Source organism: Mastacembelus armatus, chromosome 11 (genome assembly GCF_900324485.2).
Source record: "Mastacembelus armatus chromosome 11, fMasArm1.2, whole genome shotgun sequence".
Taxonomy (NCBI): Eukaryota; Metazoa; Chordata; class Actinopteri; order Synbranchiformes; family Mastacembelidae; genus Mastacembelus; species Mastacembelus armatus.
In genome coordinates this window covers 10,167,469-10,194,473 of record NC_046643.1, presented here as the reverse complement: position 1 = coordinate 10,194,473, position 27,005 = coordinate 10,167,469, and the positions used below count along the sequence as shown (strand labels likewise).

Below are 27,005 nucleotides of genomic sequence, written 5' to 3'. Positions count from 1 at the left end.
CTAAGTTTCTAATGTAAACTGAGAATCAAGGAACTCAGTAAAATGACGGTCGCTTTCTTCCTTCAAACGGGAAAACTGTTCCTCATAACCCGACATTGTTTTTTTTTTTTGTTTGTTTTTTTCAAAAGCAGCAATTATAAACACGATTAGTTCTCCGATGTGATCCAGCTTTCCAACATCACTACACTCCTGTTTCACCCGGAACCACACCTGTCGGACCACCAGCGGAAGTGAGCAAGTGCCGAGTAAAAATGCATTTTCCGTTTATTCTTTTCAAAATAAAATTCTTGTGACGAGTTTATAATGTAAGTTTTAGAAGTTGGGTAATCGACCCATCCGCATATAACAGAGTATAAAAATAATATATCACTCACAAGTCATTATAGGCATGTTTATTCTCTGCTAGAAATTATAGAAAGTGAATAGAAACGTATTAAGTTCACCACTAGATGGATGTTTCCAAAATAATCAGCATCTTCACCATATTCACTATTCCAGTGCATTGCTGACTTTATTCTAACAATGAGGATGTTGAATGGGAATAAGGATGGTGGTGCAGGAAATGTTGCTAAGCTAGATGAAAAATATTAAGATGCGATGAATATGTATGTTCCCATTCCATTTTTTGTAATAAGTGAATATACAGTACCATTCATCTGAACAACAATAGACAATGAATAAGACAATCATGTGATGAGCAGATTATTGATCCATAGTACTGTCTTTTGATTGATTATTTGAGTTTCATCTCACCAAAATGATAAAAAAAAGAACTGCCATAGCACACTTTAACAACATGTCTTCAGTCTGTTTTGGCATCTTCCTGTGCTCCTGAGGGGACCTGGGAGTACCATCGCCTGCATGACAGGGATGAGGGGTCACAGGCATATCCATACTCACAGCAGTGCCGACCATCTGCACAACACTGACCCTGAAATTGGTCCAAGATTTGTTGTTAGGACAAAATATTGACTACTAAATTACTGCAGTAAAAGATGATAAGTACATATATTTATTAGTTTATGTTCATAAGAATAATCCATACCAATGGGTAGGGACAGCAGTTCCACTGGCCTGTGGATTGTCCCTTGCAGCAAGTTGTCCCTGGTGAGCAGTAAGACTTGGAATCACAGCGAATGACTCCAGCCTCTGGAGCGCCACCACTGGCCTCTGTTAGAGCTGTCATAGGTGTCTGAAAAGTCAGTACAAACTGACTGTTATACTCTATATCCACATTTTAAAAAAGGAAATACACACGTAAACACACACACACACGTGTATTTCATATAAGTATTTCTCTAATATTAAACATTCATGAGTAACTAATTGACGAAGTTAAACTGATATTAACATCTTTTTGGCCACCAAGGGGCAGCAGAAACAAGCTGTAATTTGCTGTGATTTAGCTTCAAACTACTCAGAAAAGCATAAGCAATAAAAAACATGAAATGTAAAATAACCAATAGTATGACAATGTCAATCCCTTAGGGTAAAAATAATATATATATATGTATGCTTGATTGATCGATCAATATATGCTTATATTGATGCTTGATTATCATTCTGAAAAATAACCCCTGGATGCAGTACATATGGAAACATAAATACAACATGACCTGTCGTACCTCCTTGAAGCTGGGTTTGTCTTCCAAAGTGGAAACGAGAGAGGCGGGGACTGAAGACAGAGCTTGTTTGGGGGTGAAAGGAAACCTCAGGTCTCCCTTCAAACAGAATGTATAAGTGAGATCACAATCGTAGCCAAATGGACAACAGTGGAAGCCATCCAGACAACAGCGGCCCTGAAAGACACGCATTTTATGCAACGATCAAGAAAAAATAAAGAGAAATGCAAAATTGGCGTTGCAAACTGTAAATTAGTGTCGTAACAACAGCAGATAAAATGAATTTAAATTCACGGACGCGTTATCGCTCAAAAGTGTAACTCACGGGATAGTGAGGGCAACAGAACCAGGTGCCTGTGGGGTGTTTGCAGCAGGTAGTGCTGGAAGGGCAATAATGGTCGAAGTCACAGAAGACAACTGAACTCTTCTCCTCCTCTGGGACATGATTGCTTTCGAGCTCCTGACCGGGAGATTCAGGTGGGATGACGGCGCTTGATTCCTCTGCAGCCTCTTTCTTCACCATGGGCACCCTCATCCACGGCTCGTTTACCTTATCGCACATCTGGGTGTCTAAGTTACAGCGAAATCCTGAAGGGCAGCAGTGGACCAGATCCGAGCAGCAGACGGCCTGCAGGCACACATCAACAAGGCTTTAGGCAAAGAGATCAGCTGTTCAGGTCGAGTCGTTTAACGTACCGATTCATCTGACTTACTTTTGGATACAGACAGCAACTATATCCATGGTTAGATTTACAGCAGGTGGAGGAATCAGAGCAGGTCTTCCCATCGGGACACTTGACGGAGCATGATGCGAAGTCCCACACTAGGACTCCCACCAACAGGCACAGGCTGATCCTGAACATCTGCATAAATGAAACGCTGTTTGACAAAAAAAAAAAATCTTGCAAACAAGAAAATCACTTCCTAAATCTTTCGTCTGCGTGTTGTTGCTGTAACTTTCAGTTTCATTGTAGCTGAACTAAAAGATTTTTTCCCCTTAAAACCTCACTGAACAATATTGGGAAGCTGTTTATTCAAGCGCTACATCACTAAATCACATACAAGGGGGAAAAAGGTCATGACACAGTTTTGCAGTTTTTTTTAACCGCTTACCTTCTGCCACTGAAGAGATTAAACAACTTCCTGGCATGCGTCTCACGCTTCCTCAGAGCCCCAGACACACACAGCTGTTTATATTGGCAGCTCAGACCCTCCCACCGACAACAATCTGGCTAAACTTCATATCACAACCCGTGTGTCCCGCAACTGTCACATCAGGACAGGAAAGATTTCTGGAACCGGATCAAACCCAGTGGCCATACTTGGGACTTTTTTTAAGGGGAGTTTGAGTAATCATTTTGAGATTGCAAACGCCCACGTGTACACACACACAGGCACGTACACACACATCCTCAGGGATGAAGATGAAGGGACATACAAGCTGACATTAACCTTTGGTACTATTACAGCTTCAATCACAAGACTCACCAGTTAGGTCCCATGCAAAACCACTGATGCTAAGAGTAACTGGTTTTTATTTTTGAAAGGAATATATAGGCTAAATATTTTCAAACCTCATGCTAAATCAGCTTTGAAAGTTTTCTGAAATTATTTTACATACAGCAGTTTGATAATTACACTCCACTTCCTTCTCTAATTCCCAATGTATTGTACTGTAGCACACATTTAAGGTCTGCTTTATCCAAATTCTACATTTTAAAAATACTGTACTTTTTACTCTGCTACATCTCAGTTACAGTAAGTACTTTTAAGATTAAGAGTTTATTCAAAACATATGCTGAGCTTGCAAGGTTGGATACAATGCTCATGAGGCTAGAACACAATATTTAATGTTTGTGTGTAATAATAAATAACATTTAATGACATAACCTGAATGAGGTCAATCTGTATATTTTCATTGCAAAACATTTACTTGCATGTATTTGTATTATAGTATTAGTATTATCCAAACTTTTAGACCACTCTCCAGTCACAAATACCTACATATGTATTGTCATGTTGGTAGGATTGTTGAGTACTGGCTGATAATGCATTAAAGCAAATGTTTCTAAGAACCTCTTGTATAAATTTCAACCTTAGTATGACATGCTGCAGTTAAGGGTAGATTATAGTGTGAAACTATAAAAACAAACTGCAATAGCTGTAAGTTTGAGGTTTACACCTACAGTGTGTGTTGTACTGCAGCCAAAACAGGATTAGGAAAGACTCGGCTATTGAGTTTGATATAAGAAGTGGGCAGGGTAACAGTAAACGTGAACACAGTTGGTGATTGTAGCTGGACTATGTGAATGTGATTGTGATTTTTGTTATGTACATGCCAAAGAAATTCTTGCAGTGAAGGTTGTAACTAAGTACAATCAGTAAAGGCTAAAACAATATTTTATTAATGAATTCCTAATATTTTTACATTTACACTGCAGTGTAACAACTCATCTAAGTGAACAATTATCCCTTGTATAAATGCTGTGTAATGTACATTTCATATCACAAGTCCAACTTCAATATGAGGCTGGTGAGACATCAGGTCTACATGCATGACACAGGCACTAGCATAACAGCCTCATCTAGCAACCAGAAATGCAAGATGTCATGTACGAAGCAGAGGGAGTAACTCCTTAAGGGACAGCATACTGAAGGTGAAAGAGCATCAGTCACTCAGAAATCTTCCAGTAAGGAAAGGAGGGGGGAAAAAAAAAAAAAAAAGTGGAACTCACTTAAGTCTTGTCGAGTGTAACTCGAAGATCAATCATCTACAAAAAGCAGTGTGATAAAAGTCAAAAGATATGTACCGGTAGTTGCCACTTAGAGAGATGGATACCTCCCTGGATTTCACATCACTCTCACCACCCCAGCGGTAAAACACTATAGGTCTCCTTGGATCAAGTGTGATGAGAGCTGGAGGGGAAAAGTTTTGGTAGTCAAAGGCAAAAATAACACTACTAGCGAACAGTCGAGAGGACGAGGAGACCATAGAGCCATGGTTGTTAGTCGAGCTCCGAGTCTGACTGAGAGGCTGCCTTCTTTTTCTTTTTTCTGCTGTGTTTCTTGTGCTTCTTTTTCCTCTTTTTCTTGGATTTGTCCTAAAAATGGTAGATAATATACATTTAGCACTTTCATTTAAACACAACCTTCATTTCACAGCGGCATTATCAAGTGTTTTTGTAGAGTGCAGTGATAAAAGGTACAAGTATATTTTAGTGACACTCCCACAGCTCATACAGGCTTTATTTTGTACTTAATACATTCTTTCTTTAAAAAGAAATCAAATACAAACTCACTGTGATTTTCTCCTTTTCCTCACTACTTCTCTTTTTCTTCTTGGCTTCAGCCTATAGGAGGAAACGGTTCAAATAAGACCATGGAAAGAGGGAAGTCTTACACTACAACCAAATCTAAAAAGTCGGTTAGGTAACATCATTTTTGCAATAACGGTTCTTACAATCATCTGCAAGAGCAGTTAAGTTAACCAAACATTTCTACACCTGACCAAATTCATAAGGTTTCTGGATCCAACTGCTTTCTTCTAAACTGTTGAGAAAACTGGGTAACAAAAGCCCAATTTATGGCCACTGTGGGAATAGGATGCACTTATGACCCTAAATTAAAAACTGATCATATGTTTTTCACAATGCAATGAGTATGCACCAATACATAATAAGACCAAAAGTTAAACTAATGACAACTAACATGAGTTAAACAATCATCTGGATTTTAGTTAAACATGGGTCAAACAGTGCCAGACTTTGGTAAACAGGAGTTTTATGAAGAGATAAAAACATGTAATTAAATGATACTGTCATTTAAATACAATTAAACCGACTCAACATAAAAAGTGAGAGAGAAGTGACAGATGAGTGTTTGAGGAGAAATAAAACAGAAACTTAACTTAGGCATTGGTGGTGGTAAGTGTGTGAGTCTATGATTTAGCAGTTCAGTGTATAGAACTACACTGCAGACAGCCTGCTGTAACAATGACAAGTAGAGATTAATCTACAGCCTTACATCAATGTGGAATGTCTGCCCTGAGCCTGTTGTTTTTCTAGGTACACAGGGAGATTTACTACAGGTTTGTATTTTTCTTACTTATGCTTTAGCTTTGAGGTTGACTTGGCTTGTCAGGGAGTCTAGAAGAAGGACTAAGGTCCACAAAACCCTGACGATACAATGCCTCATTCCCCTTAGGTCAGGGGTGCTCCATCCAGGTCCTCTAGAGTCCTGCTTGTTTTCCAACTATCCCTGCACTACCCACTGCTCATTACCTGGATCAGGTGTGTTCAGCCTAGGCATGGGCCGATTACCAGTTTCAAGGTATACCCTGGTTTTGAAAAGTCACGGTTTCAAAACCACAAAAATTTTCCGTTATCCTGTTCCTGTGGTAGGTAGGTTTTTAATGTGTAGTCAAAGATGGAAAGTGCAGGAATCTCTCAGGTTGTGTGCAGCTAAGAGCGTAACGAGACACACTACTCCACCCCCTCCGGTTGGCTGATGCGAGCAGTCATAGAGTCACCTGTGTGTAGGATAGCTGAACTTTTCCCCCGAAGACGGTACTGAAAACATTCAAACGGCCACAGCTTGGAGGAGGAATTACATCCAACTTGTAAGACATGCTCATGCCTAGGCTGAACACACCTGATCCCGGGTAATCAGCAGTGGGTAGAGCAGGGACATTTGGAAATCAAGCAGGACAGTGGCCTTCGAGGACCAGGATTGGCCACCCCTGCCTTAGGCATACCACTGAGACTATTTGTGACCGAGAGCTGACATGGGCTTTCTGTTCCTCTTTCAAAACATACGCTGGTCACAAGTCAGTAGTGGTGCATCAAAAACAGTAGATAACAAAAACAGACCATTAACACGCTCTATTAATTAAAAGACTATAATTTTCATTTTTTAAATTTTTGGACCTTGCTTAAAATTAAGACTGTAAAAATAAGGCTCTCTTTAGAGTATATCTTTGAAGGCTGCAGTTGACAAATATGAAAAAAGGCTGCAAAAACAAAAAAAAACATCCTGGTATATTTTGCAACAAATGAAGATTCTTTGCCCCAAATTTGAATAAAAAGAGGAACAAAGAGGTAAAAGATGAACGGAGACAGATGGCAGGCAATGGCTTAATTATTGATTTGTGTAAGGAATTTTCTATTAATTTGTTTATTTGTGGCACATGGAACTACTGGCATACTTGTTACAAAAGAATATTTGAAAAACACAGGAAGAGAAAGAAATTTCCAGTGTTTCAGTAAATGACTGTCCTATCTATGGGCCATTTCCCCTTTAGCTATCAAATAATACTTACTACCTCATCTCCCTCAGAGCCTACAGACGACTCTGAAGATGAGTCTTTATAACTTCGCTTTTTTCTTCTGCGGCTTTTGTCATCCTGAGGAGAACAAGATTTACATCCCAGTTTACACCTGAACTCAAAACCGTATGGGACAACAAAAACAAGACATCATGTAAGCAGGACATCATGTAAGCAGGACATCATGTAAGCAGGACATCATGTAAGCAGGACATCATGTAAGCAGGACATCATGTAAGCAGGACATCATGTAAGCAGGACATCATGTAAGCAGGACATCATGTAAGCAGGACATCATGTAAGCAGGACATCATGTAAGCAGGACATCATGTGTAAACACACACAAGGTCTGCAAAACTGTCACTGTCATCAAAATGGGAGCTATTAAATGAGACTAAATTACCTTATCTTTGTCCCCTTCTTCTTTGATTCGCTTCTTTTTCTTCTTGGAAATAAAACATTTAGATTAGATTTTGGAATTGTAAACAACCTGAAATAAGTGTACGATAATGCAGGAAGTTAATACTATAAAAACAGAAAAACCTTGCTTTCCGCATCTGATTCTTCCTCTGAGCTGTCTGATGCTCTCCTGGCCAATGACTTCTTTCTCTTACGCTTCTTCTTTACATTCTTCTTTTCATCCTGTACACACAAATGCCAGAGTGTCATGCTTCTAAAATGCAGTTTTAGAGTCACTAAGTCCTTTTTTGCCTTTAAGAGTTGATAAGTATCAGTTAAAGTCTGTAATGACTTACTTCATCTTCAGATTCTGAGGACGAGCTGCTGGAGGAATCAGAACTCGATGAGGAGGAGGAAGATGAAGAATGCTTGACCAAAACACAATGAAAGCAGGGTTCATTAGACTTAACGTTACTCACTTGTTTAGAAAATGAAATACTGTGATAAATGGATTCAATAAGAGACAAACTCAGAGGACAGCCAGTGTATGTGTGTGTACGTGTGGCAGTATTTTGGCAGTGAGCCATCGAAATGCTGGTCGTCTCTCCTCACCCTGCTGGATTTCTTCTTTTCTTTCTTCTTTTTCTAAAAACAAATAAAAAGCCAAAGTGAGTAACGAGCTTTAAGACTGTGCTCAGTCAAATGTCTGATAAAAAAAAAGTTTAAGATCATACCTCCTTTTTGTCTTTCTTCTCCTCTTTCTCCTTGTCTGTTGACTTTTTGTCTCTCTCTTTGTCTTTCTCACTTCCACCTAACAACTTCTCTCGGTTCTTTGCCAGTTCTTTCTTCCATTTCTAAACACAGGAAATTTCTATTAAAAAAACATTCAGCTTTCTATATTTTCCTCTAAATGCAGCCCTGCTGTAATCCAAAGAGTTTCACAGTATAATTGGGACTGCTTCCATACATAACTGTGTGTGTCACTTTTACTCTTTACTCTCAAAGCTGGGATTATATAATGTGAAAAGAACATATGATTACAGGTGAATATATCAAGTCTATATGATACAAACATGCCTCATTCATTTTGTCCTCAAAATCAGCCAGGGCCCGAGAGCCCTTCTTCTTCTTCTCGAGCTGCTCCTTTAACTCCTCCCTAAATTAGGAAAACAATAGGTCTGTTAAAACACAACTTATAACGCAGAGCTGTCTGTAGGAGGATTTGTCTGAAGGATTTCCTCTACCAAAACTAAACAAGTGCTTCATCAACACTTTTTAAAACTGATCTGCCAGTTAACAGGAATTTACAGTGACAGTTCTGCTGTTTAAATAGTTCCTATTATAATCAAATCTAAACAATTTAAGAAACTTAACTAATATTGTGTTTCCAGACATAGGTTCTTTATATGTCCTTTAGTTTTTAACTGAGCTGAAAATGCTTTGCTCTTTGCAAAATCCAGGGGTAACTTTAAGCCTGGCAGTTGTGTGCAGCAGATCATGAGATCTGCCTGGCACAATTAAATGTGCCACCTTGTGGTTAAGATCAGTAGGGAGACAGGATTTGAGGTATATGTGTTAAATACAGTATAGAAAATGCCTGGCAATTATTTCCTTCATCATCTCCACAGGCAACACTCTTCTTTTCTTTCTCTACACACAATGATACCACACGCTATGAGTACTTTTCTTTATTTTCATAGGCTGCATGAATAATAAAACTCAAAATACCTATGATATTAACTCATCACCACTTCTAATTTTATTCAGATCATTTTAGAAGATCTTTCTAGATTAACCAAAAATTCTGCTCTTTTCACAGCTTTCACAGCTCCTCCGAAGTTGTGCAGTGTTTGTGTTTTTGGAAACAACTGTGTCTAATCCCATTACACGGGATCTGGTTGAAGCAATCTGTAGCGAGGGGCCTCTGAGGACCATGAACAAGTAAACTGCACATTAGGGTCTTAAAAAGCTACATAAAACTGTAAAAAATGACATGCAAAAAAAAAAACAAAGGGAACAAAAGAACTGCAACTGAGAGAGAGTCACCTGTCAGATTTTATCTTATGTCAAAGTATGCCACTGTAGAGGTCTGTTGCTTACCATGTTGGTCGAGGTCTGCTTAAATAATCCTGAATGGTTGGTCCAGAGTTCTGTACTGGACCTCTGGCTCGTGCAGCCGCAATGGGATTAATATAAGCCTGAACACAAAACACAGGAAGGCATTAACATGTTTACTATGGAGAGTACTGAAATCCACTAACATGTCAGCGCATGAGGCACCGTGGTTTAACAGTACACTGTAATACAGATCTACAGCACCACATGTTCCCTAAAACAGATTCAACCAAAACTGAACATGAACTTTCACCTTTAGCTGCGGTTTTAGACCTCAGCGGGTGGAGTTACTGCCTAGGACTGCCAAAGAAGCGCACCTAACAGTAAAATATGCGCCAACAGGTAAATTGTCCAGACATTTACTTAAAAACCTGATACAAATTCAGCAGGACAACATAACCTTATGGGCAACAACGCAAAGCAACAAGGCGCTATCACCAATACAAATATTAGCTTATCTCGTTGTCTGCCTACTGTTTTTAGTTCAACCAGGAGGTGGGTAGTAGTGTTTCAGGGCTGTTAGACTCAATAAGTAACTCAGTCTCTGCGCAACATCCCCACGTCAAAACGCTAAGCAGGATGGTGCGAGCTTTGCGCAGCTAGTTAGCTAAGCTAGGTTAGCTGTGGTAACGTTAACGAGCTATGAGGCGCACCACGCTCTTAAAACCTAACCAAGGTTGCAGCATTTAAGCGACGTTTTGCTGCATTTCCAACAGAACTGTGTTAACGTGTCTTAACATAGCACAGCCCCATAGGCCTAGAATTAGCAAAGCATACGCTAATGCTAGGCTTAGCGTATGCTTTGCTAATGCTAGGTTGTTTGTTTTTAGCCTCGCTAGCTTATCAAACTACGAACAATGGTTTACCCTAACTATATAGCACAACTCACCACTCGATTGTCTCGCTTTCCCATGTCGAGTTATTAATAAGGAGAAACGTCCAACAGAGAGAATCACCATTAGTGTTACCTTGCTAACATTAGCCTAGCCACAACAGACTGGGATAATGGACGCTGACAGACCCTACTAGTTCAGCTCCTCCGGCGCAAATACGCGTCTCCTTCTTCTTCTTCTTCGAGGTTGTGCTGCAACTGTTTCATTACTGCCACCGTCTGGAGATGTTTATTAATTACAACTACTCCTTTTTTCCGCAGCCCCTAAATTCTTCGTCAAAAGTGCAGACAACGAGAAAACACGTTGGTTTCTCTACAGTGGGATAAACTGTTAGATTTGTCTAAAAGTTTTCTCTCTAACTCGCCTTCACCGCCACAATTTTCACTCTTGATACACCATTTTTTGCACGAGTTAGATTTGTAGATTAGCATTGAGCTGGAAAGCTAGAAAGCTTCTTACTCATCCATCCACTTATATAGAAACTCCATCCAAACCCTAAATGAAAGGCTGCTTTACATTCATTCATATATGTTACCTGCTACATCCTTTCCCATGCTTTTTCCCATTCCAATGCTAATCTGCTGCTTCTTCAATTAAAAACTGTATCAGTGAGGTTTATACTTCCTGGATATTTCAACTGGGTTAGGTAATTCAAACCAGGGACGCAGTTTAACTCAACCTTTCTTCTGCAGCCAACAAGCCAACAATTTTCTAGTTTATTGGCTCTAGTCGTTCACAGTGGAGCAAGATTGGTAAACAGACTGATAAGACAAACTTAATGATACAAAAATATTTATTTATTTAAAAATGTGTTTTTGTGCTGGTATGAAGTAGAAGCAAGTTATTAGGACTGTGTGGCATTAGGCAAAGTATTCAAAACAACATCCATAAAAAGCTGCTTTTTATTCAACTGGTGCAACACAATGTGACACAAATGCCTGTATTAATACACATAATGCCATGATTGTATTCTTCCTAGTCTCCATTTAATGTTAAAAACAAATGTGACACAGGAACAGGTGTATGACTTGTGGTTTTAGATGGATCAAGCTATGCTGGTTTCCAAACAGTGAAAGTCTTAAAAGCTTAACAGTGGAATTCATTTTTAAGAGACTGAAATGTATTTCAAACTGGTTAACTCATAATAAAAGCATACAGTGATTGTATCAAGTGTAATGAGAATAAAGCAATCATTTGTGTACTATTGTATAACGTTATGCCTAAAGTATTCTGAGCTTTCATAGCAGGCCTATGCACCACTGCCACCAAATAGGCTATGGGTCATTATCAAATAGAAAATTCACACAGTGTTTAGTCAAGCAGATAATTATACATGGATCTACATTGTGATCACCTAACAATTAAAAGTTGCTGTAAAAACACTTCATACAGGCAGTTATCCTCAGACAGTAATGACTACAGTAACATATATTTGATAAATAGGAATGACAGTAGACTATGATCAATGATGTGATCATGGAACAGCTTGAAAGAAAACCTGAAGGAGTTGTGATATGGTCAGTTAGTAGGCCAGGGATGTGCAAACTGTGCCTGAAAGGTTCAGACATCCATACAAAAGAACCTGAGAAAGTTAGAGTGTGTGTCTGTGTGTTCGGGTGCGCTAGCAGCACTACCTGTTAAGAAAACGTAAACCAGTGTTAAAATATGTTACTGTTCTGCAAGAACTACTACATACAAAAATACAACTCTGCTACTTGCTTGTTCCTTGCTGGTAAAAACTGAACTTGAATAAAGATGACATACTGTAAAATAAAGGCAAAAAAAAAAATTATACACAAAATATTTGTGCATTTCTATTATAAAAACCACTGTAAATTTCTTAGTCACTCTCAGTCCAAAGTAAATGAAATTCACCAAGCACCCACAGAACCACTAAACATTTTCCACAGACAAAATAATCCTGCCGTACGACATTCCACTGACCCTCATTACGCTACGTCTATCCATTTTTACAACATATCTATGGGCTGATGATGCATGTATCATAAGCTTTCATTATAGCTTGTACTTAGCACTATAAACTGTACAGTACCAATACCTACCCTTTATAGATTCATTACATTGTCAAACTATTCCAACACAAATTTTCTAATCATCTAAAGAGTTGGTGTAATGGATGTATTAGTTTTCGTATTCCCCAGCATCTTAGAAAATATCAAGTAACAACTTGATGAAAAAAAAAAAAGAATATAAGACTTGACAATAAAATTAAAATTAAATACAGAATATTGGCGAACAAAACTGTGCCAAATGTTTCCATGTTGAATAGTGCTGGTGGGACTCCACCGATTGCAAGCCTGTGCATGACTGTCATTCAAATAGTAAATAATTGTATTTCATAATGATAGAAGCCCATAATTCAAGCTAAAAGCAAGTCATAAACACCAAGTGAATGGCAGGAACTTTTCTATAAGGTTCTTTCACTGTCTCAGCACCGATAGCCCGTTATGTTGTGTTCCTTGAAGAGCGCAGAAACCATTAGAATCCCGCTACTGGTCTGCAGTTACTCAGGACATCCTCAAGGCGGCAGTAATATAATACATATTGAACTGAAATGATGAGTCACGACATGGCAGTGAGTGGCTGGCTTGTGATGCCCAATAATGTTTCAAAAGGTAGGCATATACATGTGTGCTCATGTCAGTGGTAGTGCACACACTACATGTTGCATCTAAGGAGTGTGTTGTACCATAGAGCACGATATACACCCCCACAGTAAGCACAAAGGCAGGCGAGATCCATGCTGTCCACTCAGGCTCCTGTATGGTCCAACTTCCTCGACGAGAAGGATCTTGCAGGGATAAACACTGGTCATAAAGAGTCCTCTGCTTCATGGCCTCTATAGTCTGTCCGCCTACTGCTACCAGTCAAGCAGGGATGCAAGCCTTTTTGCATTGTTAGGAGTCAATTATCAACATTTAACAACCTAAAAGCAGCAATTACAATCCATCAGTTCATGGAGGGAGAGCTTTTGTGCATTGTTCAAGGGGTGAGAGTGTTGGTGTCTTTTTCATGGACATTACCTATACCCTCTATTTCAGAGTACTTTCCTAGAGCTTTGTACAGTGACTATAAAAAGTGTTGGCTCTTTGGTCTATTTCATGTTTTATTTTTGAGTTAACACCGAATCACAGTTGATTAATCTTTTTTTGGACACCGATCATTAAAAAAAAAAGTCTTTTGAATGTCAATGAGAAATCATCCATCCATCCATCCATCCATCCATCCTCTATACCTGCTTATTCCTAACCAGGGTCACAGGGATCTGCTGGAGCCTATCCCAGCTCTCTTTGGGTGAAAGGCAGGGGTACACCCTGGACAGGTAATGAGAAATCAGATCTGTGCAAATGACTCTTAATGACATTAGTCCATTTAACTATGACATTTCATGTAAAAATATTGTCACCAACTTTTTTTAGACACTAAATAATAGCAGAATTGATGTACTTATGAGGGTGAATTCCCGTTTAATCATCAATTTGATGTTCTATTTTTGTAAATTGAATTACACTGATTTCTACAGATGTGTTTTCACTTTGACACTTAAAGATTTATCTTGTAATCGGTGTCAAAAAAGATTAAATAATGCACTTTGATTCAACACTGTAAAAACAATGAAACATGAATAAGACTGCAAAAGAGTAAGCTGAAATACTTTTTATAGACACTATATGGGATGATTAAGGGTGAAGGAGGCCTATCAGGCAGTCCTCTCCTCCATAGTGGGCTTGTTGCTGGGGATTGGCTGGGCTGCATAAACACTTCTACTGTGGCTGTCCACACTTTGAAAATAGGGGTGGCTCAGCGCAGCAAAGGCCGATATCCTCCTGGATGGGTTGAAGGCGAGGAATTGCTGCAGGGAGAGAAGAAGATGATAACTGTGAGAAATGATCAATTCATGTAAAATTCAACTGAAAAATCTGAAAAGAAGAACCTGGTGTGGACATTTTGAGAAACTTCAATATTCTATGGAGAATCTGAAATGAACTGAGACCCCAAGTGTCCTTTAGGTATTTTACTGTCTTTGCAAAGAGGTCACTGTCAGGACAGAGTGCTAAAGCATAATATTAACATAAACATAATGACATATTAAAAAAAACCTGAAATCTTGAAACAGTGAGAAGTGTCACCCACCATTAAAAGGGCCCGTCCTTGCTCATCCATATCTGGAACCAAGTCTTCTATTGGCTTAGGGGGTCGTGGGGTGAAGGCACTCTGTGGTAGGGCCACCTCCTGGGGCCAGTCCTCTGCTGAAGGCACCCCAACAACACTACAGAATGACGACAGGCATCAGTGCCTCTCCAATTCAAGCACTTGCTAAACGTTTTCCACAAAGAGTAGAGTAGATGCAAAATGGTGCTAATGATATTCATCCAAGCAGAACACTATAACTTAATCTGGCAGGCTGTGCATTAGTTGTATGTGCACCTTGACCTAAAGTCTAGGCCAGATGCAGAATATCAGGTACAATAAAATAGTGTTTCCACACCTTTCATTTATATTTCCAGCATTTTCCTGGACTTGACTTTGGACCGATTTTCCTGAAGAGTTAAGCCTTAATCTAGACTGTATGTTCATTCTTTAAAAAACAAAAATAGAGGACCTCAGAAGCTATAATAAAATAATACTTACTCAAAAATCTTTCCCAGCTGATCAACATCTGAGTTTCCTCGAAATAACGGCCTGAAAAATAGAAGATAAGAACAGTTTAGTTTAGCTGCTGCTCCTAAAACATGTAAACAGGTCAGTGTCTTCATATATTGTGTTCCACAAAATGTAGAAACTGAGTAAGATTTGAATGCATTTTGGTTGTGTAAAGCATTGAAGTTGTTCTTCCAGACCCACTGCAGATGTGAGTGCTAATGTTACTCTCCCACAGTGCGCTGTGAACGAACAGCCCTAACATATAAGCTTTTGGCTCAAGGCAAACAGGAATGTGTGACTCTGCTGTGAACATTTGAAGTAGCCACACACACACAAACTCTATTTCATGTAGTCAGGCTTGTGAAGCAGTGTTTGTAGTACCACTGAAGAGGGGAGGGTGGGATGAAGGAGGGATGAAAGGAGGGAGGAGAACGGCAGCAGGGCTGCTGGTGGTTCCTGTGGCTTTGGGCTGTCCTTGGATGCCCGTGGGCAGCCATGCCTGCCCTGGCACCCGCACAAATTCCAGTAGTCGTCAACACAAGCCTGCCGGCTGCCGCACGGGGCAAGAAAAAAAAAAAAAAAAAAAAAAAAAAAGCATATTTATCCCTTATGATTTGTGTGTGTCTGCTTTTGCTCTCTATGTGAATGTGTGTAGGAAAGTGGGAGGGAGATGTGTGTGAAAGAAAGTCAGATTATTCTAACAGAGAAAGAAGTATGGCAATTAGACCTTCCTGCTGAAGCTTCTCTGAGAAGAAATGAAATGTCAAAAGACAAAAGATTACTGTCTCCTAACATCAATGAGAAAACTTTGGGTTAAATATGATCGTCTCTCCAAGTAATTTATGTTTGTTTCAAAATAAAAGTATGAAAGGCACTACTGAAAGGACACAAGCTTTAAACTATTTTCTTGCTATATTATCTTTGTTTCAGATGATCAGTCACGGGCAGATGTAAATGCAATATGAGATGCTCAGCTTATGTTCACACACTCTGTAACCAGGCCTCAGTACAGTGCAAGTGCACCCCACTAAACTAAAGTCCGCAGAGACTGGCCAGCCACTGTGTGATCCCTGTGTTTCCCCTCCTGCAGGAAGCTTTGCATAGTTGAACACCCACACTTTCCTACCGACTAAGACACAGAGATATTAGTCACACAGTGTTATTTGAACATTTTCACAGTGGCGGTAAGTCCGTCACATGCTTCAGTTCGGAAGCAGAATTGAGATACAGAGTGTCGTTCAGTTATTCAGAAATTGTATCATTAACTAATGGATGTCTCTTGTTTCTTGACTCTTGCACCGCAGCTTTAAAAAGTTGACTTTCAGATAAGCACTGCACTGAGGTTTGAAAGCCACTTATGATCAGACCAAACCAGTTCTGACTGTTGCAAAAGAAAAAGAAAATTCACCTACAGCAAAGTCATCATGCCAAAACAAGTAGGGCTGATAATTCCGAGAGGTCCATTTTTAAACCTGGAGTGGTTTGTTAGAAGGGGGACAACTGGATTCACATACAGCTGGCCGCTGGCATGCACACAGTCAACAGCTGAGTGCCAATGCACCATTACACAAACACAGACAAGTACACACAGAAGGGTGTACAAATGCACACACGCGCAAAATGGATTGTTTCCCACTCAGAGCTTTGCACGTGCACATACATATGCACACACACATATGAGTGGATGGCAATGAAAGGAGGACTGAGACTGGGTTGGGACAGGCAACTGAGTCACACTTCCTTCAGTGCCAACAGAGCTCTGTCCCACATTCCACTTAGACAACCCCTGGAATGTGCATGTGTGTGCGCATGTTTGCACGTGAGAACGTCAATCCGTCTGAGAAATGCAGAGAAATAATGTGTGTGCTTCACTGTGGCTTCTTCACGTGTTTATGCCTGAATCAGTGCTAACCGGACACGAGTCTGTGCCAAGTTTGACTGCACTGTACATCTAAAATCTGTTTTTGCACAAAGCACATATTGTACACATGCATGCAAGGTTGAAGATTGATCAATTGAGTCCCAAACGGTGAGAAAGTCAACACAGATGTGGGGCCTCTCCTAGACCATTAGCACAACGCATTAGACCTTCTCGATTGGAGGAATGTCAACAAGCAGGCGCACTCTGCCCCATTCACTCAAACCATGACTCACCCTGACACTATCCCAGCCATGCAGATGCGGACTTGTATGATCTTTGCTCAAATTCTTTTGACAGCAGTTCCCAACTATTCTCAATAAGAAAAGGTTTCTTTTTTTTTTAAACAACAGCACATTTTATGATGAAAGTGGAGAAGAGGGCACTCTAGGGGAAAACCTCTGAAGTTTGATGAGTCATAAGAAAAAATGCTTCTGAGGTTGGAGTTACGCATTTCTGACCTGTAAATTGAGGTGAGTGTGCAGATTGGGGTTGTCCCTTCTCAGCGACGCTCTGGCATAAGGATGAAACTTGTACATACTATAGTTGAGAAAACTGTGAAAAAAGCTGTTCCAAGTTGACATCTTCACACTGCTTTCTCTTTCTGGCCGACATGCCAAGGTCAAGAGGCCTTTAATTCACAAAAATATAAAAACAAACCAAACACAGGGAGTCCTTTCATTTGAGAAGGAACCAGATGTTGGACATTCTTTACGAGGTACTATATATCATTGAAACTACTCATTAATATTATTGGAAATGTTCTGAACAACAAAAGATCAATATACTGACTATGTAGATAAGATTTCTAAGCTGATGTATTCAATGAATCCCAGAAAAGAGCAGGTAGCAACCACTCTGAAAGGCAATTAAAGCAGCAGTGGGGATATCTGCTTCACTGTACCTGAGCTGTCAACAATTATAATCTCCAATTCAACAAAACTGCAAATCAGCAAACAGTGTTTTCTCATCAGCTCTTGTTCATTTTCCCTCTATCCCTCGTTCTTGTGTTTTCTTTCACCGCTTCTCCCAGGTGCCCTTTAATCTCTAACAGGTGGCCTTTTAAAAAGCCATCTTAATCACCTGCAGAGATGGAGAGGGGGAGAGAGACAGACATAGAGAGAGAAGAGTGAGAGCAAGTGTGTGTGTGTGTGTGTGTGTGTTGTGTTCATGGCCATCAAAGGGCTCTGCTTTGCCTTCCACCTTAGGGCAAAGTTGGACAGGTGCCACATTGTGAAGACACACACACCAAAGCTTTTTACAGCTTATTGTGTTAGGGTGAGAGAAGAAGTACCCGAACCCAGACAACAGAGACACCCAGACACACACACACACACACACACACACTGCTCACTGATATCAGACAAGGTAGGATTGCCAACAGACTTAGATTGGGCCTGCTTTTAAAGAGACACTGTATTGAACAGAGGCAGAGCTCTCCTGCACTTTGTATACACGTACAGATGTTGTTTTATGGTCATTCCTTGTGTTAAATAGTCACAAATTTGTTAGTTATGGTTAAACATTAAATAGCTTACACATCAAATACACTTCAGCTTGACAGTTTAAAGGAAAAGCTGACAACCTCTCTTTACAAGGTGTTGGTCAACTGCAAACTGCCAGAGCAGCTTCAGCTTTTTTTTTAAAACATATTCCATCATTTGGTGTTTTGTTGTTGGTGGGATCTCACATGTTAAACCAAAATCTCCATTAACACCTAGTGAGTGTGAATGCATATTATACGAACATAAGATATGCTTCATTTTTACACTCATAAAACCGTGAAAGAGACATACAGGATGCATGCACTTTCATTAAACTGCTACTTTTTCTGTCATCTGTCTGTATACCACAGAGTTTTACCCCATGTCACCCTTTGCCGCTAGAACCTACACATTCTCACATGCAGAGCGTGGGTCGTCGTGTGTGGTTGTGCATGGTGGCGTGTGAGGACGGTTGGGGAAAGATGCATAAATTACAGGCAGGGCTGCTCCTCCTGGCAGTGAGCCCTACCTCAAAAAGTCTGTTCTTATCTACTCCAGAGCACACCACTACATGCTGGCTAGATCCCAGTTCACTGCTCATTAGAGGACACATTACAGCACACAAATATTAACATTTGACTGAGGCCGCAATGACCAAACTCATCCGTATAAACTGGAAAATTGGATTTTTTCTTTTTTATGAGTTGGCAGTTAAACCTTTTTTAGAAAAATAATCCGTTATTAGCTTGGCTATCCAGTGTGTGAGGTTCGTTAGACCACAAACTGACAAATACCTATACCAAGAAGCAGAAGCCTTACTTATATGCTGCAACCACAGCAGGCAGCCTGCCACTACTGTAATGGCTTGATAAGCTAACTGAAATGTGATTTCTCACTGCTCACAACACATCTGACAGGTGCCATTTGAGGAAAAGATGACAAGTTTAAGAAACACCCAAATAACTGATTCTGTAATGATGGCAGTTAATTTTTCTCCACAGTATATCTAAAAAAAAAACAAGAGCAAATGGGTCACGCAGAGAGTTAGAAAATGATTTTTAGCATCAAACATAAATTTCAGGTGTGGCGCTAACAGTCTTAGACATGGTTAAAATGTGGACAACACTCGGAAAAAAGGGAAAGGCAACTTAATTGATCACAAATCTGGAGCGTCTCTTCACAGACAAACACTTTTTTAAAATAAATATTCATGCAAATAGTAAAGCCACTTCACGGGAACGAAGGGATGGCTGATGGAGTCACAAGGATATGAACAGCTGAAGATGTTGAGGTTCACTCTGGGAGGGACGAGGATGGATAGGATCAGGAATGAGGACATCAGAGGGACAGCTCATGTTAGATGTTTTGGAGAAAAAGCCAGGGAAGCCAGATTGAGATGGTTTGGACATGTTCAGAGGAGGGACAGTGAATACATTGGTAAAAGGATGCTGAGGTTAGAGCTGACAGGAAGGAGGCCTAGAGGAAGACCAAAGAGGAGGTTCTTGGAAGTAGTGAAGGAGGACATGAGGATAGTTGGTGTGGGTGAGGAGGATACAGAGGATAGGGTTGAATGGAGGTGGATGATTCGCTGTGGTGACCCCTGAAGGGCGCAGCCGAAAGGAAAAGAAGAAGAAGAAGAAGAATGTGTGTATATACAGTATGTGAACATCCTTGTAATCAGTAAATGTGGTCAACATGTCCATAAAAGAGGCACAGCATGACCTCCAATGGCTCCCATAATGCATATAATGGACCAGTGTCACCAGTAACACATAGTTAAACTCAACCATCTGATGGTTAACTAAATCAAAGTGGATATTACTGCAGCGATGTGTACTAAAGTTAACTTGAAAGAGATGTATAGCATTCAGGTGTAAGTTATATTCTGCAAAAGTTGTTCAAGTGAGTTTGAAGGTTTTAGTTTGCTTCATATTCTACATAAAACCATTTTAACAGTGTAAACCCAACTCAATCCAGGTCTGTGCTGCAATTCATTGTGAACAAATAAACAAAAAAGAAACAAAAAACAAAATGTATACCTGTAAAGTAACTATGATTCATGCACAAAACCACATTAAGGTCATCAACTATTTTGTGCTGATGGAGGTCAATGAGGTGTGTGTGTCAAATTGCACATTAAAATTATATGCTGTACAAATCTCTTCCTGTCAAGTCAATTGCTGAAGTGTAAAAGATTTTATTGTGAAAGCCTACGTGAAGATGCAACAGCTACAGCTTTAACTTGTGTGTGAATATTGTTAACCTGTTTTCAGGATCTGACTCGCGTCTTCATTTTGTTCATTGATTTAAATAAGTCTAGTGCCAACCAGAGGTTTGTATGTGGGATTTAAAATGGAAATTTTACAACTTCAAGTAAAAAAAATGTTTATAGCTAAACAGCAATAATTGTGATGTGCTTGTAATTCATTTTGTGAGATCTCTGGGCCAGTGAACAAGTGTTTGACTCCTATTTTAACACAATCCCTCCCTTCTACTACCAAGTTATCTGTCCTTCCTCCCTTCCAAAGAAATAAGCACTAAACTACATCAGCAAGATTGAAACGGTATAAAACAGTGTGCTGGGCTATCATGATCTCCAAAGACAAGATCTCCAGTCAAGTGTACTCAAGAGTCCCTCACCTTCTCCTAAACATCTCAGCGAAGATGCAGCCAACACTCCACAGGTCCACTGGTGTAGCATAACTGGACTGGAGCAGTACCTCGGGAGCTCTGTACCACAGTGTCACCACCTGCAACACACACACACACGCAACAGAAATCCATTAAGACATTATGGTCTACTGTAAATGTGCAGTGCATGCAAAGACTTATATGCAAAAATATTTTCGAAGTTTCTTACAGTGTCGTTTTATCTGCTAGTAACAATAAATAAATGTCCCTGACAACAAAACACACGCTCACATAAAGGGTTAATGCTTCTCTGCCCCCATCTTAGGCTTACATAAGACATGAAATCATATCTGGCAGGACATGTCTCCTTGCTCCCATTTTTTAGTGTACCTGCATCTCCCTCTCTCTCTCACACACACACTTTTCACAAGACTCCGCCAGAACTGCTCAACATTGTACCTACATGTACAGTATATGTGTGTTTACATGGTGTGCTACCCTGGACAATCCAGTGTTCCACTGGATTGAATGAGGAAGATGTCACACATATGTAAAAGGATAAAGGGTTGAATTGAACTGGTATCAGCCACCCCACCCTACCCCTTCCTCCTGCTAAAATAGAAAAAAAAAAAAAAAAAAAAAAAAAAAAAAAAACGCTTCCTGTCTTTGCAACCCCGCACCCACCTGAGTCATGAAGGCAGCCATTTTGTGCCACTTTATACTAAGCATGGTTTCCAAATTTATTCTTGCAACTCTGGGAATGCAGAATGTGTGTGTGTGTGTGTGTGTCAGTGTGTTTGTGTGTGTGTGTGTATACATGTAGCCTTCGCCTGCAGGAAAGCAGCAGCATTGTTAACAGCTACAGTAGGGAAAGGCTCCAGACAAAACTCAATGACCCCTAGTAAGAGAGCGGACTGGTTCCAGGTGCCTTCCTAAAACTCCAGATTTTTCCAACAGCTTTTGGCTGCAGTTCTCGCTTCAGGCACTGCACAGTGCTTATCAGGATCTTACAAGTCACAGGCACATGTTTGTAAGCAAACAGAGTGCAGTGTCACCCAGATATCTCTCTGCAAAGAGAGAGAAAATGACACCCTGATTAGATGTTATCCACATGCTTTCATGGCTATGACAGCAATAATCTTCAAATGATGATAGCCAAATATAAACTATTAAAGAGTGTGTTGGGTCCTTGCTTATGCGATAAATAAATCTACCTAGATAAGTTGTGTTTTGTCATGCATGCAGTGTGTCCATGTACGACAGCATTGGTCTGCTGGTCCACCACTTTGTTCCAGACTGAAATCTGAAGAATTTCTAAATTACTTGCAGTAATTTGCCAATAACTCGAGTACCATCCAGAACAAAAGTTAAGTTCCAAGGAAATTTTAATTACCCTCCTGCCCCTGCAGTAAGAGTTGCATGGACAAATGGCTTTAGTTGTAATTATAGCATGATGTAGCATAGATATCTGAAGCAAACTTCAGTGGTCAACAGACACCAAGAAGAGGAATTAAAAGTTTGGTCCAATATTTTCTTCTGAACTGAATGACACTATTAATAGAGCCGGGGGCTGCACTCTGCAGATGTGTGATACTTTCTCATCTCCTGCTTCCTGCTTCAGTGGAAACAGGGAGGAAGTTGAGGCTATGTGTTGGCTGAGCCACGTGACCAGAAATGAGACATACACTGAGAGTGAACAGACTGACTGTTTCGGTCATTGAAGATTTTTTAGAAGGGTGAAACCTCAAAGAAAAGCATGAATGAAAGTTGCTCAGCTGCCCATTTAGTCAAACAACAACTGCTATTGATGGTTGTTAACATGGGAAAACTTGAGCCTGCACTGCTTGCATTGCGTTGCTTTCTTTTTTAGAAATTTTTCTAAGTTCCAGTTCTCTACATTGCCAAGCTTAATATCAAGTTGGGGCACATACTCCCACATTCTCTCGACCAATCAAAGACAGCACTGCTGGTTATGGTTTTATAAGATAGATGGATGCATTTGTGACAACTGGGCATCTTCCTGTAACTCTTGCTGCAGGCTGCAATGAATATGAGTTGAGTCTACTGCATGGAGACTCTGCAGACTTAAAAAGTCGACACATAAATGCACATGCTCATGTCGAGCCTTCTAGGAAGAACCACAGAAAGCTCAGTGTATATCCGCCCCAGTGCAATACAGAGTTATTCGAAAACCTGGCCACAACTGCAGATTAAGGCATATATATCACACATGCACACACACACACACTTACACAGCCACGGCGGAAGAAGTGTTATGGTTTATTTATCTTTACACCCTCACTACTTGTACTGTTGTGCACCATTTTTATAGAAGTATATTTATGGCAAGTCTTTCATTCTGTTCTGCATTAAAGGAGCATGCTGTAGTTCTTTAACACTCAAACCTAAACTAACTGGGTGTCACAAATGAATAGACATTACTCTAGTGAGTATTTAGAGCACCACCAGTCACAAGCACGTCAACTATTAATGTGTTTATGTACAAAATAATTATCTGTCAATAAGTGTCCTTATTCATTTTACCTAAAAGTGTCAAGCTTTAGATTCAGTGTTTTATTTTCATTCCCTAACAAACTGTTCAAACAGTACTGTCAGCACTCAGCACTCCTCCTCACCCTTTTCTCCCTACATCCTTCCTCGATGCTGTAACCTCATATTCCTTGTCTACAAAATGCCTGTTTCTGTAAATTCAAGTGTATAAAGGATACATGTATGACGTGGACTCCATATATAACAGCTAGAGATCCTACAATAGCCATGTTTCACACTGCCATAAATACTCAAATGTTTTAAAAAAAAATACCTCAAAACTGTTACCCTCACAGAAGAATATGCTCTGAGTCATGGCCTAAACATACAACTTGATAACCGTTCTCACTGCAATGGTTATAACAACACACAGACTGCCGTAAAAAGAAAAAAGGACATTCCCCAATTGCAATGTTGCTTTTTTTTTGCCCTTTCCCTTCCTCTTCTTCCGACCACGTTTGCATTCCTTCTGCCTTTGCCTCTCTTTCTCACCCTTGTCAATCTCTGTTCTGCTTCACATGTCCCTTCATTACTCACTCTCTCCCTCCTCTGCCCAGGCTGCATTAAATCAGTTATATAGACTCATATGTATGGTTTATTTGACATTCAAAAGCAGGCGCAGTGAGTCAGCCACCAACTATATAACACACTGTTTTGCTCTTAAGTCAGCTGCTTTGCATTTTCAATTCATCTCTCAGCCTATCTGGTAGTAACAGAAAAGCCAGAGGAGGACAGATAAACTAAGAAAGGGAAAAAAGTTTCACTGAGAGACACAGAAAGTCAGCAAAGCTGACTCCAGATTAAAAGGACAACATTCTGGGAATTCCTTTCAGCTGAGAGCATCCTCCCCCTCATCACCACCACCACCACCACCGCTGCCGCCACCACCACCACCACCCTTCACAGCCCTCACTGCTACTCTCAGCTCCCGGCTCCGTTTTGCAAAGGAAATGGCTTCTCCTGCCCCAGAGGACCTCCAGACCTCCTGGGCCGGACCTCCAAGCCTGCCTGACAAGCAACATCCGGACCTGTGCCACCAACACACTGTGCATGTACAGCAGAGGAGTAGAACAATGGAGCACATGCATGCAAGCATGTGGGTGTTTCTTTTGTGTTTTGTGCAAGTATGTGCATGAGACTAAGAGTACCTGTTGCAGGTTGTCTCCACGTTGCGCTACATGTTTGAAAGATCATGTCATCCTATTACAACTTGAGCCTTACTTTAGTTATGGCAGTCATTCCCATCTGTGATCAGACAACGTATTCACCATACTGTTTAGAGTTGACAATGTGACAGTACCTCCGAAAGGCAGCTGGTGTTTCTTCATTGGATCAATGGATCAGACTGCCGCATGACTAGGTGGATTTTAAACAATTGCCCCATATTAACCAAACATAAATGAACTATCAGGTAGTTCAGCCTTAGTTCCAATTTGACCTACTTTCTTCTCCTCTTTAAAGCATTTAAGCTATGCAATACTAATCACCTACAGGCTGTAGCCTGTAACTGACAGACAGGAGTGTATGAGCCTAGAAATGACAGCCCAAATTACAGAAACAAACCTCAAATTGTAATAGCTAAAATTATTGTTGTTATGAGCAAATTATGGAGCTTTCCGGATCCACGTTCTTCACTCCTCACCACTATCCTCCTGTCACTCTCCGAGGTGGACCTTCAGAATGACCTGATGCCATGACGACGACTGAGGGCAGGGCTTAAGGCGGCAGCACTGGAGCTACTGGGGCTGATGGAGTTTGGCTGTGGGCCCATGTTTACATTCCCTCTCACTGAGGAAGCCTAGGATGAAAGAGCGCCACTGCACACGCTGATACATACCATCTACACACATGCACAATCACAGACAAGTACTCTTGATGCACCAGAATAGTGTTTAAGTGAATCGATAAGATGGTGATTGGAAGTATTAACTTGCAGTACAGTTACTCTGCTCAGGTAAATGGTTTAACTCTCTTGTGCCTTGAGGCTTGAGCTAGAGATTACATTCCTGAAAGCAATTCACCACAAATTAAAGTCGTCCTAAGTAATTCTCAGAGGAAATGGCTTTAGAGTGCATAGGCAGGCATAGGCATAGGCTATATGGGTGAAGCAGAGAGGATGTTATAATAAAAGGAGCAAAGCTATGAATTCAGAGAGTACAGTGGAGCTGAGACAATGTTGTGTCTCCAGAGAGGCCCCATTCAAAGCTCCAGTGACCAGCCATGTTGTAAACACCATTATTTCTCTCCTGCCTCACTTTCCCTCTCTCTTGTTCTGCAAAAAAGACAATTTACAGTCACAACAACAGTGTGCACTGGGACAAGGAAATAAGGAAGGAGAAGATTTAAGAGAGAGGTGAGAGTGGTAGATTGAGATGGAGGCTAAGGGAGAGAGAGAGAAAGAAAAGTGCAAGAGCAGCACACAAACTGTATACAATAAAACAGAAAAAACGGGCACTACAACTGTTGCCAAAGTATGCACAGTGTACAGGAATGCAGCGTGGGGCCCTCAGCGAGCGAAACAAAGACAGCACAGTCAGTGGCTCTCTCTCCAGTGCTACCACATCCGCACATCATTAGCTGGAAAATTCCTGATATATGCTGTAATTTTTTCTCTTTTTTCCTCCTTTTTCTCTTGCTGTTGCAGACAAGCCTTTAATGTCCTTGCACATGCACCAAACACACATGAACACACACACAGCCTTTTCCCTTTTCCCAACCAGAAGCATTGAGACCATCAACAATTAATGCAGTGAATAGCAGGGAAGTGTGTGTGTAGGAGGACACACTAATAAGGAGTGGCTGAAGAAAAAATAAATAAAACTAAAAAAAGCCCTGCAATGAGCATGTGAAGGTGCAGATCTATGTAAGTACAAAGACTGATGATGATGTGATTGTCCGCATTTCAGTGTGTGTGCATATGACTTAAATATGCATAGTATATCCTTGTTCATACATGTGTGTGAACTGTGTGTGTGTGTTTGCCTATGTCATATTGAGGCCAGCTTCTTTGCTCAAGCCGGCTGCAGTCAAAGCATAGAGGATGCCTTTTCCTTTTTTTTCCCATGCGGAGCTGTTTGAGGAGATATCTAAACATTCCCAGAGTGTGCTGCACGTGCTCTCCTGCGTGCAGTGCAAGACCCCCCCCCCAACCTCATTCCCCACTGCTGCTGCCTGCCTGTCTTTCTTTTAGTGTGTCCAGTGTAGAAACACACTGTCTGGCAAAAGAACAGCTTGACAGACATGAATTGTTCAGTTCATCCTTGGTCATCGCTGAGAAATTTCAGTTTCATCAGTCTTGTATCTGAATATAGAGAGAGTATGCTACTAGTGCTACTAACACTAGTACTTATGTATATTATACTCCAAAGGTTATCAAGAATGTCCAGGTCACCTTTTGCAATTAGA

The 27,005-nt window shown here is 40.5% G+C and overlaps 3 protein-coding genes across 11 annotated transcripts in view; all 3 read right to left on the bottom strand.

Annotated features, from left to right (window-relative positions):
* Positions 1-377: 377 nt before the first annotated feature.
* Positions 378-2,897, bottom strand: LOC113126213 (progranulin-like). 2 transcript variants are annotated; one of them, XM_026300137.2, is made up of 6 exons: positions 2,736-2,897; positions 2,336-2,501; positions 1,948-2,250; positions 1,626-1,799; positions 1,046-1,192; positions 378-931 (listed from the first exon to the last, which is right to left on the bottom strand). In XM_026300137.2, the coding sequence occupies exons 2-6, from the start codon at positions 2,489-2,491 to the stop codon at positions 803-805; spliced, it is 909 nt and encodes a 302-aa protein (XP_026155922.1). In that variant the 5' UTR covers positions 2,492-2,501; positions 2,736-2,897; the 3' UTR covers positions 378-802. The 2 variants fall into 2 exon arrangements, with proteins under 2 accessions (XP_026155922.1, XP_026155924.1); XM_026300139.1 differs by having other exon boundaries at positions 2,336-2,485.
* Positions 2,898-4,004: 1,107 nt separating this feature from the next.
* Positions 4,005-10,530, bottom strand: fam133b (family with sequence similarity 133 member B). 8 transcript variants are annotated; one of them, XM_026300140.2, is made up of 12 exons: positions 10,349-10,530; positions 9,445-9,542; positions 8,422-8,500; positions 8,079-8,198; positions 7,957-7,989; positions 7,701-7,772; positions 7,489-7,587; positions 7,349-7,390; positions 6,940-7,023; positions 5,529-5,606; positions 4,922-4,972; positions 4,005-4,723 (listed from the first exon to the last, which is right to left on the bottom strand). In XM_026300140.2, the coding sequence occupies exons 1-12, from the start codon at positions 10,370-10,372 to the stop codon at positions 4,628-4,630; spliced, it is 876 nt and encodes a 291-aa protein (XP_026155925.1). In that variant the 5' UTR covers positions 10,373-10,530; the 3' UTR covers positions 4,005-4,627. The 8 variants fall into 8 exon arrangements, with proteins under 8 accessions (XP_026155925.1, XP_026155927.1, XP_026155926.1 ...); XM_026300142.2 differs by having other exon boundaries at positions 6,943-7,023; XM_026300141.2 differs by having other exon boundaries at positions 7,349-7,387; positions 10,349-10,528.
* Positions 10,531-11,236: 706 nt separating this feature from the next.
* Positions 11,237-27,005, bottom strand: part of cdk6 (cyclin dependent kinase 6) — a 29,548-nt gene continuing 13,779 nt past the window's right edge. Inside the window, exons 5-8 of the mRNA XM_026300136.1 lie at positions 21,060-21,169; positions 15,006-15,056; positions 14,508-14,643; positions 11,237-14,226 (exon numbers count right to left, since the gene is read on the bottom strand). Of these exons, the coding sequence (XP_026155921.1) occupies positions 14,074-14,226; positions 14,508-14,643; positions 15,006-15,056; positions 21,060-21,169 (450 nt within the window). The 3' untranslated portion in view covers positions 11,237-14,073. The remainder of the gene's footprint in view (positions 14,227-14,507; positions 14,644-15,005; positions 15,057-21,059; positions 21,170-27,005) is intronic.